At 41.4% G+C, this 15,950-nt stretch overlaps 1 protein-coding gene across 5 annotated transcripts in view; it reads left to right on the forward strand.

Annotated features, from left to right (window-relative positions):
- Window positions 1-15,950, forward strand: part of CNOT1 (CCR4-NOT transcription complex subunit 1) — a 160,559-nt gene that overhangs the window by 111,784 nt on the left and 32,825 nt on the right. For 4 of the 5 annotated variants that reach the window (XM_083370494.1, XM_083370496.1, XM_083370497.1 and 1 more), the window contains exons 30-35: window positions 3,735-3,865; window positions 3,970-4,266; window positions 6,440-6,580; window positions 6,661-6,765; window positions 11,503-11,622; window positions 12,014-12,205. In XM_083370494.1, coding sequence (XP_083226620.1) covers window positions 3,735-3,865; window positions 3,970-4,266; window positions 6,440-6,580; window positions 6,661-6,765; window positions 11,503-11,622; window positions 12,014-12,205 — 986 coding nt within the window. The remainder of the gene's footprint in view (window positions 1-3,734; window positions 3,866-3,969; window positions 4,267-6,439; window positions 6,581-6,660; window positions 6,766-11,502; window positions 11,623-12,013; window positions 12,206-15,950) is intronic. The other variant, XM_083370498.1, reaches the window with a different exon arrangement.

The following is a 15,950-nucleotide window of genomic DNA, read 5'->3' on the forward strand; positions in this document are numbered from 1 at the left end:
GTCAGTGCCACAGAGTTATTCAATTGATCCCTGTAAAAAGCAAGTTGCTGAATACAGTGTCTTGGCCTGATCCATGGGGGCATTAAGGAACAATCCTTGGGGAGAGGGGATATGATTGTTACAGATGGGGATAATGCCTTCATGGGGCTCATGAAGGAAGTGGACAGGAGGAGGATGCTTGTGGCAATGATACCAAGAGGAAATTATGATAGGAGACATAGGGAGAAAGATGAAATTTGATGCCAGTCCCCTCTTCAGGACCAAACCTCATTTCTAGAATAAGGTCAGACAGAGTCTTCCGCTACAGCTTCTAGTCTTGAATACCAGGTCTGTCTCATGGGCAATCCTAACTTGCATTATTGAGACTAAAGTGGGTGTAGAGGAAGAGTTCCTCATCCTGAGTTGTGCTTTACATCAGTCAAAGCTTTAGGCAGAGAACAGGGTGGTGATCCCAGAGGCTCTGCAGGACACTAGAGACACTTTTCTGCGATAAACAGAATTGGGTGCTGTATTTGAGACAGGATAGAATGGAACTGCTATTTCTCTTGACATGGTTGGGTTTGACATGGTTTTCTGTGAAGCCAAAAATTGCTTTTACTGTTTGTTTATTACTGAATTTATATATAGCGCTTCTCACTTATTGTTTTTAGCTTGCATTCCATTTGTAATCAACTGTTATTCCAAACTGAACCATAAGCTTATATACAGCTCCTTCAGTCTGTAACACAAGTAATTAGAGGAGTTAAGGAAGATACACTAGTTATAAAATCCAGTTCTCTTTGGTGCTGGCAGGATTACTTTCAAGGTCATCTACCAGATATATCCAGATGCGTTTCTCTTAGTGGACAGCTGAAAAAATCTAATGCTGCATATCAATTCCTAGAAACAGACTACAATAATTTTTTTCTGTATCAATAGGGACCTCCTTTCTCAGTTGTGCTTTAAATTGCCCCCCCCCCCCCGTGGTGAGGATATCCCTATACATGAAGACAGAAAACTCAGTTCTGCTCGATACACCTCCTAGAAGACCTTCTCACATGTTCAAATAGGAGGGATAAGTGCACGGAGTCTGTTCCTTGTATTGGAGACAACCCTGTGCAATTATTTAGGTACCCAGTGACACACTCCACCTGCTTTCACCTGCTTGTCTTTCAAGAAGCATATCTGGTGATGATTATGAAGCACACATAGTTTATTGACAATCCATCTATTGTCATTGTCAATGCGAATTGTCCCAACATAGCTTTTATTTGGACTTCTACTAAATGTAGGGGATATTCCAAATGATTATAATTTTAGAGTTCTTACTAGTGCAATTGTAAAATTTAGCAGAACAATGTTTCCATTACAACTTATTTGACTTTTCTGTTATTCTAAAAAAGCATTTTGTTTCCAATAATACATCAACTATGTTATTTATTTATTTTTATTAGATTTATATACCGCCCTTTCCCGAAGGACTCAGGGCGATTTACAGGGCATTTTAAAATCACATCAGTACAAAATACAAAAGTTAAAAGACTATTAAAAAGATTAAATTATCCCTGAAAATAGAACCCCAGTTAAAATTCTCAGCCTGGGCCAGAGAGCTCAAAGAGCCAAGTCTTCAGGTCCCGGCGGAATGAACGCAGGTCAGGGGCAGTCCTGAGCTCCACGGGCAGCTGGTTCCAGAGGGCAGGCGCACCCACAGAGAAGGCCCTCCCCCTGGGTGTTATCTGCCGGCAATCTTTTACCGCCGGCACCCTGAGAAGACCCTCCCTGTGCGAGCGCACTGGACGAAGGGAACTTGATGCTGGCAGCAGGTGTTCCCTCAAATATCCTGGACCCAAGCCATTTAGGGCTTTATAGGTCATCACCAGCACCTTGAATCTCACCCGGAGGGCAACCGGAAGCCAATGCAGCTCACGGAGTAGAGGTGTCACATGGGAGTATCGGGAAATCCCCATCACAACTCGCGTGGCTGCATTCTGTACCAGTTGAAGCCTCCGAGTGGTCCTCAAGGGCAGCCCCATGTAGAGAGTGTTGCAGTAGTCCAAACGGGAGGTCACGAGCGCATGAGTGACTGTGCGTAGGGCATCTCTGTCCAGGTAGGGTTGCAACTGGCGCACCAGGCGAACCTGGGCAAAAGACCCCTGGTCACGGCTCCTATATGATCTTCAAACTTGAGCCGTGAGTCCAGGAGGACGCCCAAGTTGCGAGCCCTATCAACGGGGGGCAACACCTCACCCCCCATCGTTAAAGGTGGAATAGTTTGGTTAGCCCGAGATGCCGATACGAAAAGCCACTCAGTCTTGGCAAGATTGAGACGAAGCCTGTTTCTCCCCATCCAGACCTGGACCGCCTCCAGGCAATGGGACATCACAGCGAGGGCATCGCTGGGTTGGTTCGGGGTGGAGAAAAAAAGTTGGGTATCATCAGCGTACTGATGATACCCCACCCTGAAACCACGAATGACCTCGCCCAGCAGCTTCATATAGATGTTGAACAGGAGGGGCGAGAGAACTGACCCCTGAGGGACTCCACAAGCAAGAGGCCTCGGGGTAGATCTCTGCCCTCCTGTCAACAACGACTGCGAGTGGCCCAGGAGATAGGAGGAGAACCACCGTAAAACGGTGCCTCCCACTCCCAGCCCCCTTAGACGCCGCAGTAGGATACCATGGTCGATGGTATCGAAAGCCGCTGAGAGATCTAATAGGACTAGGACAGAGGAGCAACCCCTGTCCCGAGCCCGCCAGAGATCATTCACCAGCACGACCAATGCCGTCTCCGTGCTGTGCCCGGGCCTGAAACCCTATTGGTACGGGTCCAGATAATCAGTTTCATCCAGGAACAGAGGAAGCTGATGCGCCACCACGGTCTCAACAACCTTCGCCAGAAAGCGAAGGTTGGAGACTGGACGATAGTTATTTAAAACAGCCGGGTCCAGGGCAGGCTTTTTGAGGAGGGGTCTCACCACCGCCTCCTTCAAGGTGGCGGGGAAGACACCCTCCTTCAAAGAAGCAGTTATTACTGCCTGGAACCAGCCTCGTGTCCCCTCCCGAGCCGCATAAACCAGCCAGGAGGGGCACGGATCCAACAAACAAGTGGTGGAGCTCAGCCTCCCCATGATTCTGTCCACATCATCAGGGGAAACGGGATCGAACTCAGTCCAGATAACATGCTCAAGACCGTCCGATTCCTCCACATCAGACTCCACCCAGTCAGAGTCCAAACCGGCCCGGATCTGAGCGATTTTGTCCGTCAGATGATGACTAAACTCCTCGGCCCGTCCCTGCAAGGGATCCTCCCTCACCTCCTGGTTAAGAAGGGAGCGAGTCACCCTAAACAAGGCGGCCGGGCGATTATCTGCGGACGCGATGAGGGTGGCGAAGTAGTTAGCCCTTGCCGTCCTCATCGCAGCAAGATAAGACCTTATAAAGGTTCTTAACTGCAATCGGTCAGATTCGGAACGGCTGGACCTCCAACCGCTCTCTAGACCCTGTCTCCGACGTTTCATCTCCCGGAGCTCCACAGAAAACCATGGAGCCCAACGGGATTTGCGCCGGGTCAGAGGTTGCAAGGGAACAACACAGTTGAGTGCCTCAGTGGCCGCCTTTTCCCAGGCATCCACCAAGACATCAGCTGGGCTGTGAGTGAGGGCGATAGGTATAGACCCAAGCGCCATCATGTTACTGAATGCATGTTTAGTAAAAAAAAAAAATCTAAAAAAACCCCTGCTCTTAATTTTTTTTAAGCTACTTCCACAACTTCAGCTACCAGCACTACATGCACAGCTACTGTTCCTCCACAGCCACAATACAGTTATCATGATATCAACGTATACTCCCTGGGAGGGCTAGCTCCACACATTACTCTAAACCCCACTGTAAGTATCGCCTCTCCTGTGGGCTGGGGTGGTTTTTACTTGGTCGTATTGGTATTAAAAATAGATTTAAACAAGATGGATTGTATCGGCTGTTCTCTTTTCAGATTCCCCTGTTCCAAGCCCATCCACAGTTAAAGCAGTGTGTGCGCCAAGCAATAGAGCGTGCAGTTCAAGAACTGGTTCATCCTGTAGTGGACCGCTCAATTAAAATTGCCATGACTACTTGTGAACAGATAGTGAGGAAGGATTTTGCACTGGACTCAGAAGAGTCACGCATGCGTGTGGCAGCGCATCACATGATGCGGAACCTGACGGCTGGCATGGCCATGATTACCTGCAGGGAGCCCTTGCTGATGAGCATTGCGACCAACCTGAAGAACAGCTTTGCCACTGCATTGCGGGTAGGTGTGTTGTTCGCAAGAAAGGCTGTCTGGAACAAAGGGAGTTGAAAACACTTTTAGGATGTAGTTTGGGCATTTGTTTTAACATTTTTTTAGGATGTATTTGAATGTTCAGGTCAGTATATTGTATATGAAAACTGCCATTGATACTTTCAAAGGTATTTCAAAGAATGAGATTGGCCACCAAGGAACACCATATGATTTGTTTCATCCTATCTTAGATGTAAATAGCCAGTTGTGTAAGCCCACAGAATAATATCTTTCTATCTATGTCTGACAAATCCCAATTGAATAAAGCACACAGGCTATATATTTGCATAAAAATAGAGAAAGTCCCACCACCACAAAAGATGGGGTGGAGGTTGCATAAACCCTATATATGGGGAAGACCTAATGTAAAATTCATATTTCTCTGCTCTGCAAGCTTAAGGGAAGGTGGACTGTTTGTACCTGTCTGATAAGATTGCATGTCTGCTGCATCCATTCTTAAGTGGAATTCTTTAAAAGTGCAATGATTCCAGGAAGCTATTAAAATGTAACTACAGTTTAGAATTCAGATAACATGCAGAATTTAGATTAACTGTGGTTTATTGAAGCATACCTGTTTTAGAGTAGATTGAATTGGCTACAAACAAATCATAAGACTAACCATAGTGTCCTGCATTTAAGCAAGGGGGTGACCACAGTTGTTTTTGTTGTTGTTGATGTTGTTGTTGTTGTTGTTATTATTATTATTATTATTATTATTATTATTATTATTATTATTATTATTATTATTATTTGATTTTATATACCGCCCTATTCCCGAAGGACTCAGGGCGGTTTACAGGGCGAATTACAAATAAATACAATTAAAATAGAATTAAATTAAGACTAGCCCACGATTAAAACAATTTAAAATTTAAAATTAAATTAAAACCCCCTCAGTCCAGGCCAGAAAGATCAAATAACCAAGTTTTCAGGTCCCGGCGAAACGAGCAAAGGTCCGGGGCAGTCCGAAGTTCCACCGGCAGTTCATTCCATAGGGCAGGCATGCCCACAGAGAATGCCCTCCCCCTTGGAATCACCCGCCGGCATTCCCTAACCGGCGGAACCCTAAGGAGGCCCTCCCTGTGGGAGTGCACAGGATGATGGGAGGCTCAGGTACTCCCTGAGATAATCTGGACCCATGCCATTTAGGGCTTTATAGGTCATCACCAGCACCTTGAATCTCACCCGGAGGGCAACTGGAAGCCAATGCAGCTCGCAGAGAAGAGGCGTTACACGGGAGTATCAGGAGACTCCCATCACAACCCGCGCGGCTGCATTCTGCACCAGCTGAAGCCTCCGAGTGGTCCTCAAGGGCAGCCCCATGTAGAGAGCGTTGCAGTAGTCTAACTGGGAGGTCACGAGCCCATGAGTGACTGTGCGTAGGGCATCTCGGTCCAAATAGGGTCGCAACTGGCGCACCACAAATGGAAGAAAAATCTTGAAGGTTGAAGGAGAAATACTGAAACTTGAAGGGGAAATACTGTATTGTTCGGATCTAAGCCAAACATCTTTTATAATAAAGTAATTTCTAAAGAAAATCAATCTCAAGAAGTAATATTTATATCTCATGAAATATATTGAGAATTTGAAAATCCTGAAATAATTTTATGCTGAGTATGTTAGAATTGTGTTGGCTAAATATAAAATGTATATCAATATATTGATGGCATACAATTCAACTTTCCCATGAAGTCTGTAATGCAGCATTTCTTAGAGTGACTACATAGGAAACGGGCACAACTTTCAAGTTATAACTAATGAGTTTTGTATGAAGACCCTAGTATGGGAGACTGTATTTTGATACAGGCCTGTGTAAAATTTGAAAAAAGTTAGAAGTAATAACTGAGAAAAAAGTCAATTTACAAATAGGATTTCCTGATTGCCAGAAAAAATAGATGTTATTCTTAAAGATTTAATCTTTAAATTAAATAGATTAAGTTAAGGAAGAAATCTCTATCATAGAAAACACTCTGTGCTCTTAAGAGTAAGCTCCACTAAATTCAGTCACATTGAACCCTTAACTAATATATATATATTAGTTAATATATAGAATTGGTTAAACAGATTTGTTCATTTTAAGTCATATAAAGTGAAGTCTGTAAGATGGGCTCTGTCCCCTTCTAATGTCTTGAGTTTTTAACAGGCAGCTTCACCACAGCAGAGGGAGATGATGGAGCAGGCCGCAGCCCAGTTGGCTCAAGATAACTGTGAGTTGGCCTGCTGCTTCATTCAGAAAACAGCGGTGGAAAAAGCAGGTCCTGAAATGGACAAGAGGCTGGCGACTGTAAGTACCTGGTTGGTTTATGGCTCTGGCTATCCTATGTAGTCCTCCTGTCATTCACCTCTGTCTTTTTTTCTTAACAGGAATTTGAGCTCCGAAAACATGCCCGGCAAGAGGGCCGCAGGTACTGTGATCCTGTGGTTTTGACTTACCAGGCTGAGCGTATGCCAGAACAGATCAGGCTGAAGGTGAGAAAGGAGAGTCCTGCAAAGCATTTTGAAGTCTTCAACCTGTGAGCAAGAAACTGCCAAGTAGAGGGATCAAGTGAAATTGCTCACCTACATATATTTTGGACATACATTACTTTTTTACATTCTCAGGATCACTTGTATTTTTGGCTGCCTCTATATCAAAAAGTTGTAAATGCTTTTCAGCTAAATTTGTCTTTTAGAAATCATTTCAAGACCATTCAAGAGGTAACCATTGCAGCTTTGCATCTGCCCCAATGAGCAAAAGTGCTGCATCCCCAGGAGATGTAGGAGAGTAGGAACCTAAGGATAAATTGCTCAAGTGGCTAGGACACTTTAAGCCAGGGTAGCCCAGAATAATCAAGTCTTGTCTTCTCTTTCCTTGTACTTTGAATTCTGACCCCATTGTACATTTCCCACATTAGGTTAAGGCTACTCTTAGTGGATGCATAGATATCCAAATATAAAGTAGTACAATGTTCTCTTTGGCAATTGTGGTATATTGACCATGTCAGACTTTTTGTCTGAACTTCTCAGGGGATCCAGTTTCAAATGGTGTTCAGCCCTCTTGTCAAAGCTCAATTTTACCATAACACATTCATACCAGGAGACATCAGTAGAGGATCTGAGTTGATTGTCACCTGTAGGAGTTTGTAGAATCCCAGTTTACCTTCAAATCTAGATCCCTATTTAATGCAAGACTCTATGTGAAAGAATCCCTGACAGAATGTTGTCCAGATTTTCTCTGAATACTATATACATTCAATTTACAGTATACTACAAAACCAATCTCCAAGGCCACAAGAATTTCGGTTCTAATTTCTTACTGGGTAATTTGAGGCATAAATATTTAGTTGACAGATAAACCTTTTCTCCTACTTGGAATGTTCTTTGGGGAGCCCTCTTTTTATCAGCCTGCTTTTTATAGGTCTCAGAAGTCTTTTTTAAAGCAGTTTTCGTGTTCCTCCAAACTCCTTCCCACCATTGATCAAGTGTCTGGGAAGCGGAGGGCACCTGAGGGTATTAAGGTATTGGGCTGAACTCTTTTCCTGTGGCTACTCTGAAAGGCATGTAGCCAGTGCTGCTGTGAACAGAATTATTGTAAGCCACTTCTGCGAAATGGAGGAGGTCAGTCCAGTTTGTTTGTTGGTAGGAAACAGCATCTGAGATATTGCTCCACCATTTTGTTAGCGGATTCTGTGGCCCATTAGCCAGATGAAAAGCAAATGCTGCAGTTAAAATATGCAATAGTAAGTAGAAAGATGCTTTCCTGAGTTTATCATTAATAATCCCTAATAAGAAGGTTTCTGGTTTTAAATCAATTTTTTGTAATAATATTTCTTCCAACCAATTTTTTATCCAATGACAAAAATTTCGCACTTTGAACATTCCCACCACATGTGACAGTAAGTCCTTGGAAGCCTTCTGCATTTCCAGCATGTCGGTGAGATTTTTTTATCTATTTTTGTTAGCCTTGTAGGGGGAAGGCACCATCTATAAAACATCTTGTACAAATTTTCTTTATAGGAGGTGGCTAGCGTTAACCTCCTGTTTCTATCCCATAATGATTGCCAATTATCTAGGTCAATACTGTAACGAAAATTTTTGCTCCAGATTAACATTGTTTCTTTTACTTGTTCTTCTAACAAATCTTGTTCTAATAAATATTGATATATCTTTTTTATCATTTGATCTTCTGTTCTTAGAAGGAGTTTATCTAATTGTGTATGCTCTAATTTTATCCCTGGTTCTTTTTAATCTTTTCTGTATCGTGACTGTATTTGTAAGTATTCCCACCATTCTAGCTCTATACCGTCTTCTAATAGTCTTTTCCTTGTTTTCAGGTCTCCATTCTCGTCTAAGATATCTTTATATGTGATTACGCTTCCTAAATTCATGAATTTGGGGTACATGAATATCTCTAATATGGATAACCAATTGGGGATTTCTATATAATTATTTTTTTTAATTTTTATCCACACGTCTAATAGTGCCCGTCTAATATGATGATTCTGGAAGTACTGATGAGCCTTATATTTCCCGTCCCACATTATGGTGTGCCACCCTATTTGCATGTCATGGTCTTCTAATGCTAGTAGTCTTCTGTTCCTTAAGTGTATCCAATCCTTTATCCATACCGATTGTCGCTATTCTTCCCATAAAGGAGAGCTGCAAGTTTTTCCATCTGTCTAAGTCTGTTGTAACTTGATCTATTAATTTGTCTTAATTTTCTCTTTTGGGTATAATACATCTTGCCGACAATTGGATCCCCAAGTACCTTACTCTTTTAGATGCCTGGATATTAATTTTTTCTACTAGCTCAGTTTCTTGTAAATTGGACATGTTTTTAACTAACATTTTAGTTTTTTCTTTATTAATCTTCAACCCCGCGATATCTTCATAATTTTCCAGCACCTGTAATAATCTTGTTCCAGATTTTAAGGGGTCTTCCAAAGTGAAAACTAAATCGTCTGCATAAGCCTGTAATTTAAATGTCTCTTTTCTGCTTTCTAGTCCTTTAATCAGCTTATCTTTTCGAATTATTCTTGTGAGTGCTTCTAGAGAAAGAATAAATAGAGGAGATAGTGGGCAACCTTGCCTGTCTGGGTGGGTGTGGGCGGTCTTAGTGATTGTTTGGGCTGTTTGCTTTTGACTTCTTTGGCAGTTTTTTGATTGGGGTATTGCTTACTTGATTGTTGGTCTGAAGTTGACCTTGGAACTAATTATAATGATCTAAAGGCTGATTACTGGTAGAGAGATGCTTGAGTCTTTTTCTCTTTTGGACTAGTTGATTGTCTCTTTTGCATAGTAGTCTATAGATGTTGTTATTGTCTATGTGTCTATTGATTGCTGATTTGTCAGAGTGCCAGGCTTCTAGAAATACTCTGGCATTTTTGGATTTGGCCTTATTCTGGATCAAAAGCCGTTGTACTGTAATTAATCCCTTGTTAAGACTTCTATGGTCTATATAAGCAGATGCCATTACCATTAACAGCTCTCTCTCCAGATAGTTGAACTCGTGGAAACACCCTTTATCATATAGAAATACCTTTATTGCATGTAGAGTCAAATACAGTAGGTGGGTGCATTAAGATGATGTTTGTACAGCATTTCCAAGATATCTCCAAGGTCAGAAACTGGTAAAACACCCAGCGTCTGCACATGTCTGCTGTTGTCACATGTTTGCTGGTTAATGGAGGAGGAGATTTTCTAGGGACAAAGAAGGAGGAAGTCCATCCCAAAAAGGGGAGGGAAGAGGAAATACATCATAGGGTAGGAGGGTCTGACTGCCCACATTGTAATTTCTCCAAAACAGCCACGTGGTGGCAGCACACTCCCCGTCTGGTATTACATAATACCACCATATAAATTCATATAACGGTAGTTATACAAATGCAAATACACGTTTGAGGTTTGCTTGTTGTCATAAAACACCTGAGAGATATAAGAAATAACATGCATACATATGAGACATAAAACCTGAAAGATATAAAAAATAAACATGCATACATATTGCAATAATAAGAACTGGGTTGTGTTGTTGCTTTGGTAGTGAAGCACCTGGTCAGTATGGGTGGTTTTTCTGTAAACTTGCATTTCTAGTTTGTCAGTGTGGTCTCTGCTGATCAGGATGTCCAGTAAGGGTAGTGAGTTGTTTTCTTCTTCTCTAGTAACCTGGATTCCTTTTAAAAAGGTTATTGATGGTTCTCTAATTGGTCTTTATTATGGTGAAGGTGTCGTCTATATATCTGATCCATATTTTTGGTTGTATTTGTGGAAGTGATATGGTTTCTAGATGTTGCATGGCGACCTCCCCTATAGGTCCTGAAAGTGGTGATCCCATAGTTGTCTCTTTAATTTGTTGGTAAATTTGGCTATAAAATTGGAAGTATCTAATTAAGCCGAAGTTTATGAGATCCATAATCCTGGGTATTTTGATCTTTGTGTATTCAATTAGGTGTGCTGTGAAGCACTGCAGTCATGGATTCTTTGGCTAATTCTGGATCTATAGGGGTGAACAGGGCTGTGAGACCATGATTTTGTCCTCATCTATAGTCACATCCCTGATTGTTTGAAGACCCTGTAGTGGAGAGTTAATGAAGTGTTGGCTTCCTCTTGTGAGATGCCCAAGCTTTTTTGTTCTTTATTTTGCAGTGTTGTATGTAGGGGTCCCTGGTAGAGATGCCAGGTTTGTGTATTTTGGGGCATCTGCAGAAGTGTGGGAGGATAGGGTCCACTGCTTTTCATCCGCCACTGTTCTTCTTTGGTAATTTGACCGTTCTTAGTGAGGTCACTGAGGGTTCTCTTGATCTGGTTGTCTGGTGGGTTGTCTAGAATACAATTATTCTCCTTCATTGGTACTCTTTGGAATAATTCTGTTTTTAATAGTTTGCGGAAACCCAACCAGGTGGAATCCCTTTCTTTCCTGCTGTTCTTCTGCTAGTTGCCTAAGAACTGGAAATTGGTTTTGTCATCAGGCACATTGAACTTGGTGAATGTTGTGTACTGTGTGCATGTAATACAGAGCAAGATTTCTAGCAATAATAGGAACTTCAGGCTTGCCATTAATGCAGAAAGATCTGCTCTTAAACTGCAGTAACTGTAGTCTTTCTTCCTGAATTAGTTGCAAGCAAGAGTAATTGAGGAATCCACTTTCAAATATAGTAGTTTGACTGAATATTGATGTGAATACAGTTGTGGAAATATTTTACTGACATTCATTTTTTGTTTCTTAAGGTTGGTGGTGTGGACCCAAAGCAGCTAGCTGTATATGAAGAATTTGCACGAAATGTTCCTGGTTTCCTGCCAACAAATGATTCAAGCCAACCAACAGGAATCCTGGCCCAGCCTATGAAGGTAGCTGTCCATTTTAGTCAGAAAAGGGTCTTATCCAGTGGCTTTTGAAGAACACTTTTGATGAGTAGTGCTATTCTTCAAAAGTGACATAATACTGTAGAGGAAAATTTTAAAATCTACTACAATCTATTAAAGGCTTAATGTTTATTCATGTCATAGAATCACTGAATTTAAAAGTGGAAAGGGCTTTGGAGATCAGCATGAATAGTCCAGTATAAGCTCTTGGCTTAGGTGACTATTATTCCAGCAGTGTCTATTTAAACAACAGTGTTTTTGAAGATGCTGATAGTAATGCTCATGATGAAAACTAATCCAAAGACATTTTTAAAAGCAAGTATATAAAATGATTCCTCAGTGATCTGACCACAATCTTTGCTTCATCCCAATACAGCAAGCCTGGGCAACTGATGACGTGGCACAGATCTATGATAAATGCATGGCCGAGCTGGAGCAGCACCTGCAGTCTGTTCCCCACACTCTGGCCATGAATCCCCAGACACAAGCACTGCGGAGCCTTTTGGAGGCTGTCGTTGTGGCTCGTAATTCTCGAGATGCTATTGCAGCCCTTGGATTACTACAGAAGGTTTGTGCGTAAACTCTGGGTTAAACTTGGTCACTTTTTTGTGGAGAGAATAGTTGCTGGGTCTCCATAAACACGGTGGGATTTGGAGCGCAAGCATTTTTTTAAAAAATGATAAGGATATGTCCCTACAAAGTCGTTACTTAAAGAAGCAGGGCAGACTGGGCTTCCTACCTGTTCTGCAGTCTTTTTTTTAATTGAAAAGTTTTATCATACATTTTATTTTTAACAATCCCCCCTACCTCTCCCCTATCCCTCCCTCCTTTCCCCTCCCCCCCTCCCCCCCGACTTCCCAGAGCTAAGTACAAGGTATAAAAAACAAAAAAAAAAAAGAATCATAAACAACCATATGCTAACAACCGTAAATTCTAAAATCTATCACTCTCTAGCTCATATAGGATAACTACAAACACTATTAATATAAAATATATAAAATAAGAAAAAAGAAAAAGAGAAAAGAAGGGAAGACTTATTCAAATACTACATAAAACTTTTTAGTCCCATATTTGTTCTGGATATACTCAATCCATTTGTCCCATATTTATTCTGGATATACTCAAACCATTCCTCTTAACAGTTTAATAGCCTCCTTAAACTTCACATCCTCTGGATTCAAAATCAAAGCCTTTTCTTTTTCCTTTATTTCATTCTCCAATTCTTTCCTCCTAGCTTCCACAACACATCTAAATTTATTATTCATATATATCAACACCCCTCTCATATAGGCCTTGCTAGCATCCCAAACCATGTCCATAGAGGTGCCCTTATTCATAATAATTTCAAAAAAAAAAACCCTTTAACCGCTGTTTACATTCATCCTTAAAAAAAAGTCATTAGTCAACAAAATAAAATCGATCCTGAAAAAAAAATTGATATCTGTCAGAAAAAAGAAAGTATAATCCTTTTCTTGCAAATGTCTTTCACGCCAAATATCTCACAGTTCCAAGTCATCCTTCATTTCAAAAAAGGATTTAGGCAGTCTAACATGACTTGGGACACGCTTAAAAGCTCCAGCCTTGTCCATCTGTACATCCAAAACACCATTCCAATCCCTCATAAAAATAAAAAATTTTATAATCCAACTGGGCAAACTTCGTATAAAGTAAACTAAAAAAGTCAGCTTGTTATTGATCATTAATATTGAAAAACTTTCTTCCTCTTCTGTGATGAATTTACTCCATTAACGTTCCAAGTTAAAAATTTAATTGCCATGCATATCATCCCAAAGCTCTTGGAGCACTGCTTAAATAGGACTATCTTTTTTAAGCCGTACTCCTCCCAGTGCTTGGCTGTAAGTACATTTTTCTTTTATTTTTCTTTGATCGTTTTAAAGCAGCACGCGTCTCCCTCTGCTCTCCAGAATCATCCAAAGAGGTTATAGCTTGATCTCCTCCAGCACCATTCTCCTCTGTCTGTCCATCTTCAGCCTCTTGGTGTTCTCCTTCTCCAGATCCATTTGCAGCTTCCAGAAGTGATAGAGGGGTTGCTTTTAAAACATTATTGTAAAAATCACGCGCCTGCATCACAGTGGCCAAACGGTGCCTTTTACCTTCATACATCACCATCAACCCAACTGGAATCTCCCATCTGAACCTTATATCTCGTTGCTTGAGCTCTTGCACTAAAAATGTAAAATCCTTCCTTCTCCTTAAAATCTTTGGAGGAATTTCTTTTAGAACCAAAACTTCTTGATCAGCAATCACAACTTTAGTACCATAGGCAGCTTGAATAACTTCATCTCTAATTTCCCTCTTTACAAAATAAACCACCACATCTCTAGGTAACTTTCTCTGTCTAGCAATCCATGAATTCACACGAAACACTTTATCCATGCCTCCCTTTATTTCAGATGCTGGCTGATTCAATACTACTTCCAGAGCCTCAGAAATCAACTGCTTTAGGTCTTCCTTAATATTCTCTTTTAAACCTCTGATTCTAACAGCATATTGCATCTGGAAATATTGAGCAAGACTCAGTTCTGTGTCCATTTTTTCTCTTAAATCTTCATTCTCCAGTACTTTTGCTTCTAATATGGCATTCTTTTGAGTCAAATCTTCCACTTTTTCCTCCAAATCTTCCACACATTCAGCCACTCTATACACTGAAGACAAAATGTCTACCTTCATCACTCTGAACTTCTCTTCCATCCTCTCTTCTATTCTCTCCTCCAATTTCTCCAATTTCTCCTCCATCTTTGCAAATTTATCACCCATTGTTTCCAGAATTACCTGGGCATATTTTTCAAGAGCATCTTGTAGATCCTTCGGTGTCAATACATCAGGAAGAAGCAACGCTTGTAATGATGACTGTTGCATCGGAGAAGTTCCAGCACTCCTGAGAGCTTTTGGGGAAGATTTAGCCGCCATCTTTACTTTCACTTACTACGCACTTTCACTTTTAAATTTATAAAATCCATTAAGCTAGAAAGCAGCCATAAAAGTCCTCTTCACCTTTTCCTCCTGTACCGCTCTGCTTGCTCCTTTTATTCCATGGTCTTTCCTTCTGGCAGGGGTGGTCGCAAACGCCTGGCTCGGCTCCAGAAATCACGGAGCAGAGACGCTGACCAGCTGGGAGCAACCCAGGCTACGGGGGAGTTCGATCCTTCAGCCGCCCAAGCTTTAAGCTCAGGCGGCCCCGGAGAACTCAACCCCTACCTGGGGGCTCACCCCCTCCTCTTCTCCCGAGGAGGGGGCTTCAAATCCACCCGAACAGCTGATCGGCGCTGTTTCGGGTGGAAATAACACAGCTGAGCCGCGGGCAGCCCGCAAGGGCTGTCTCCGGCGCCGCACCGCCACCGGAAGTCACCTGTTCTGCAGTCTTAAGAAGAACCCTCACTGGAAGACTTCCTAACAAGAAAGGTGGAAAACTAGCTGTTTTCTTCTGCCTTAGGCTCTGCTTGGTCGAAATCCATGGTGGCTATAGGATGAGCTGGATACCCTGAAGATATAAGCAGAGAGAATGGTCTTAATAGGGCACCTGGGAATTATTGGGGTGGCTCCACTATTATTAACATTTCCCCACTTTACTTCCTTATTAGCGGTGTCTTTTATAGGTTTTTTTGTAATAGTAATGATTAGTGTTTTACTATTTATTAATTTAAATATTTTAAGCCTTGTTATACAACACCCAGAGTTTGTGAAATGGGTGACTATGTAAGATAGACAGACAGACAGACACTTCATTGGTGGACTTTTCTTCCAACGTTTTGTGAGTTTTGGATAGCTTTTGCCCAGTCAGATTGAACATCCTGATACCCTACAGTGTTTCCAGTTCTTGAACCTTTGATGAAAGGTCTCTCTCTTCAGTCCATCCTTAGAAAACAACAGGCAAAAATACAAAGCCCAGCAATATAAAACGTAATAAACCTTGTGCTAAAACTGAATTTAAAACTCTTAAAACTTGCACATGAAAAATATTTTAATATAAAATTCCCTTTTTAAAACAGTGAAATCCATTCTTTAGATATAAGAAAATTTACTGATGAAAGAATGTAGGAGAAACAAGGGCAAACAACAGTTACAAAGTTCTATATGAAATCATTAATCATCCTAACTGAACAATTTATTTATTACATTTTACTTGTTTACATAAATCCTTAGGTTCCAGCACATCGTCTGCTGCTTCTAGTAATATTACCTTGTCTGGCATCTCACTTAAGCGTTACTCTCAAGTGTATAAAATGTTGAAGAGAATTCAAACCCAGCCTCTTTGGTGAAGCCAGTTGCGTTGCTCTATAAAGACAAATGTG

Source organism: Vipera ursinii, assembly GCF_947247035.1.
Source record: "Vipera ursinii genome assembly, chromosome: 10".
Classification (NCBI taxonomy): domain Eukaryota; kingdom Metazoa; phylum Chordata; class Lepidosauria; order Squamata; family Viperidae; genus Vipera; species Vipera ursinii.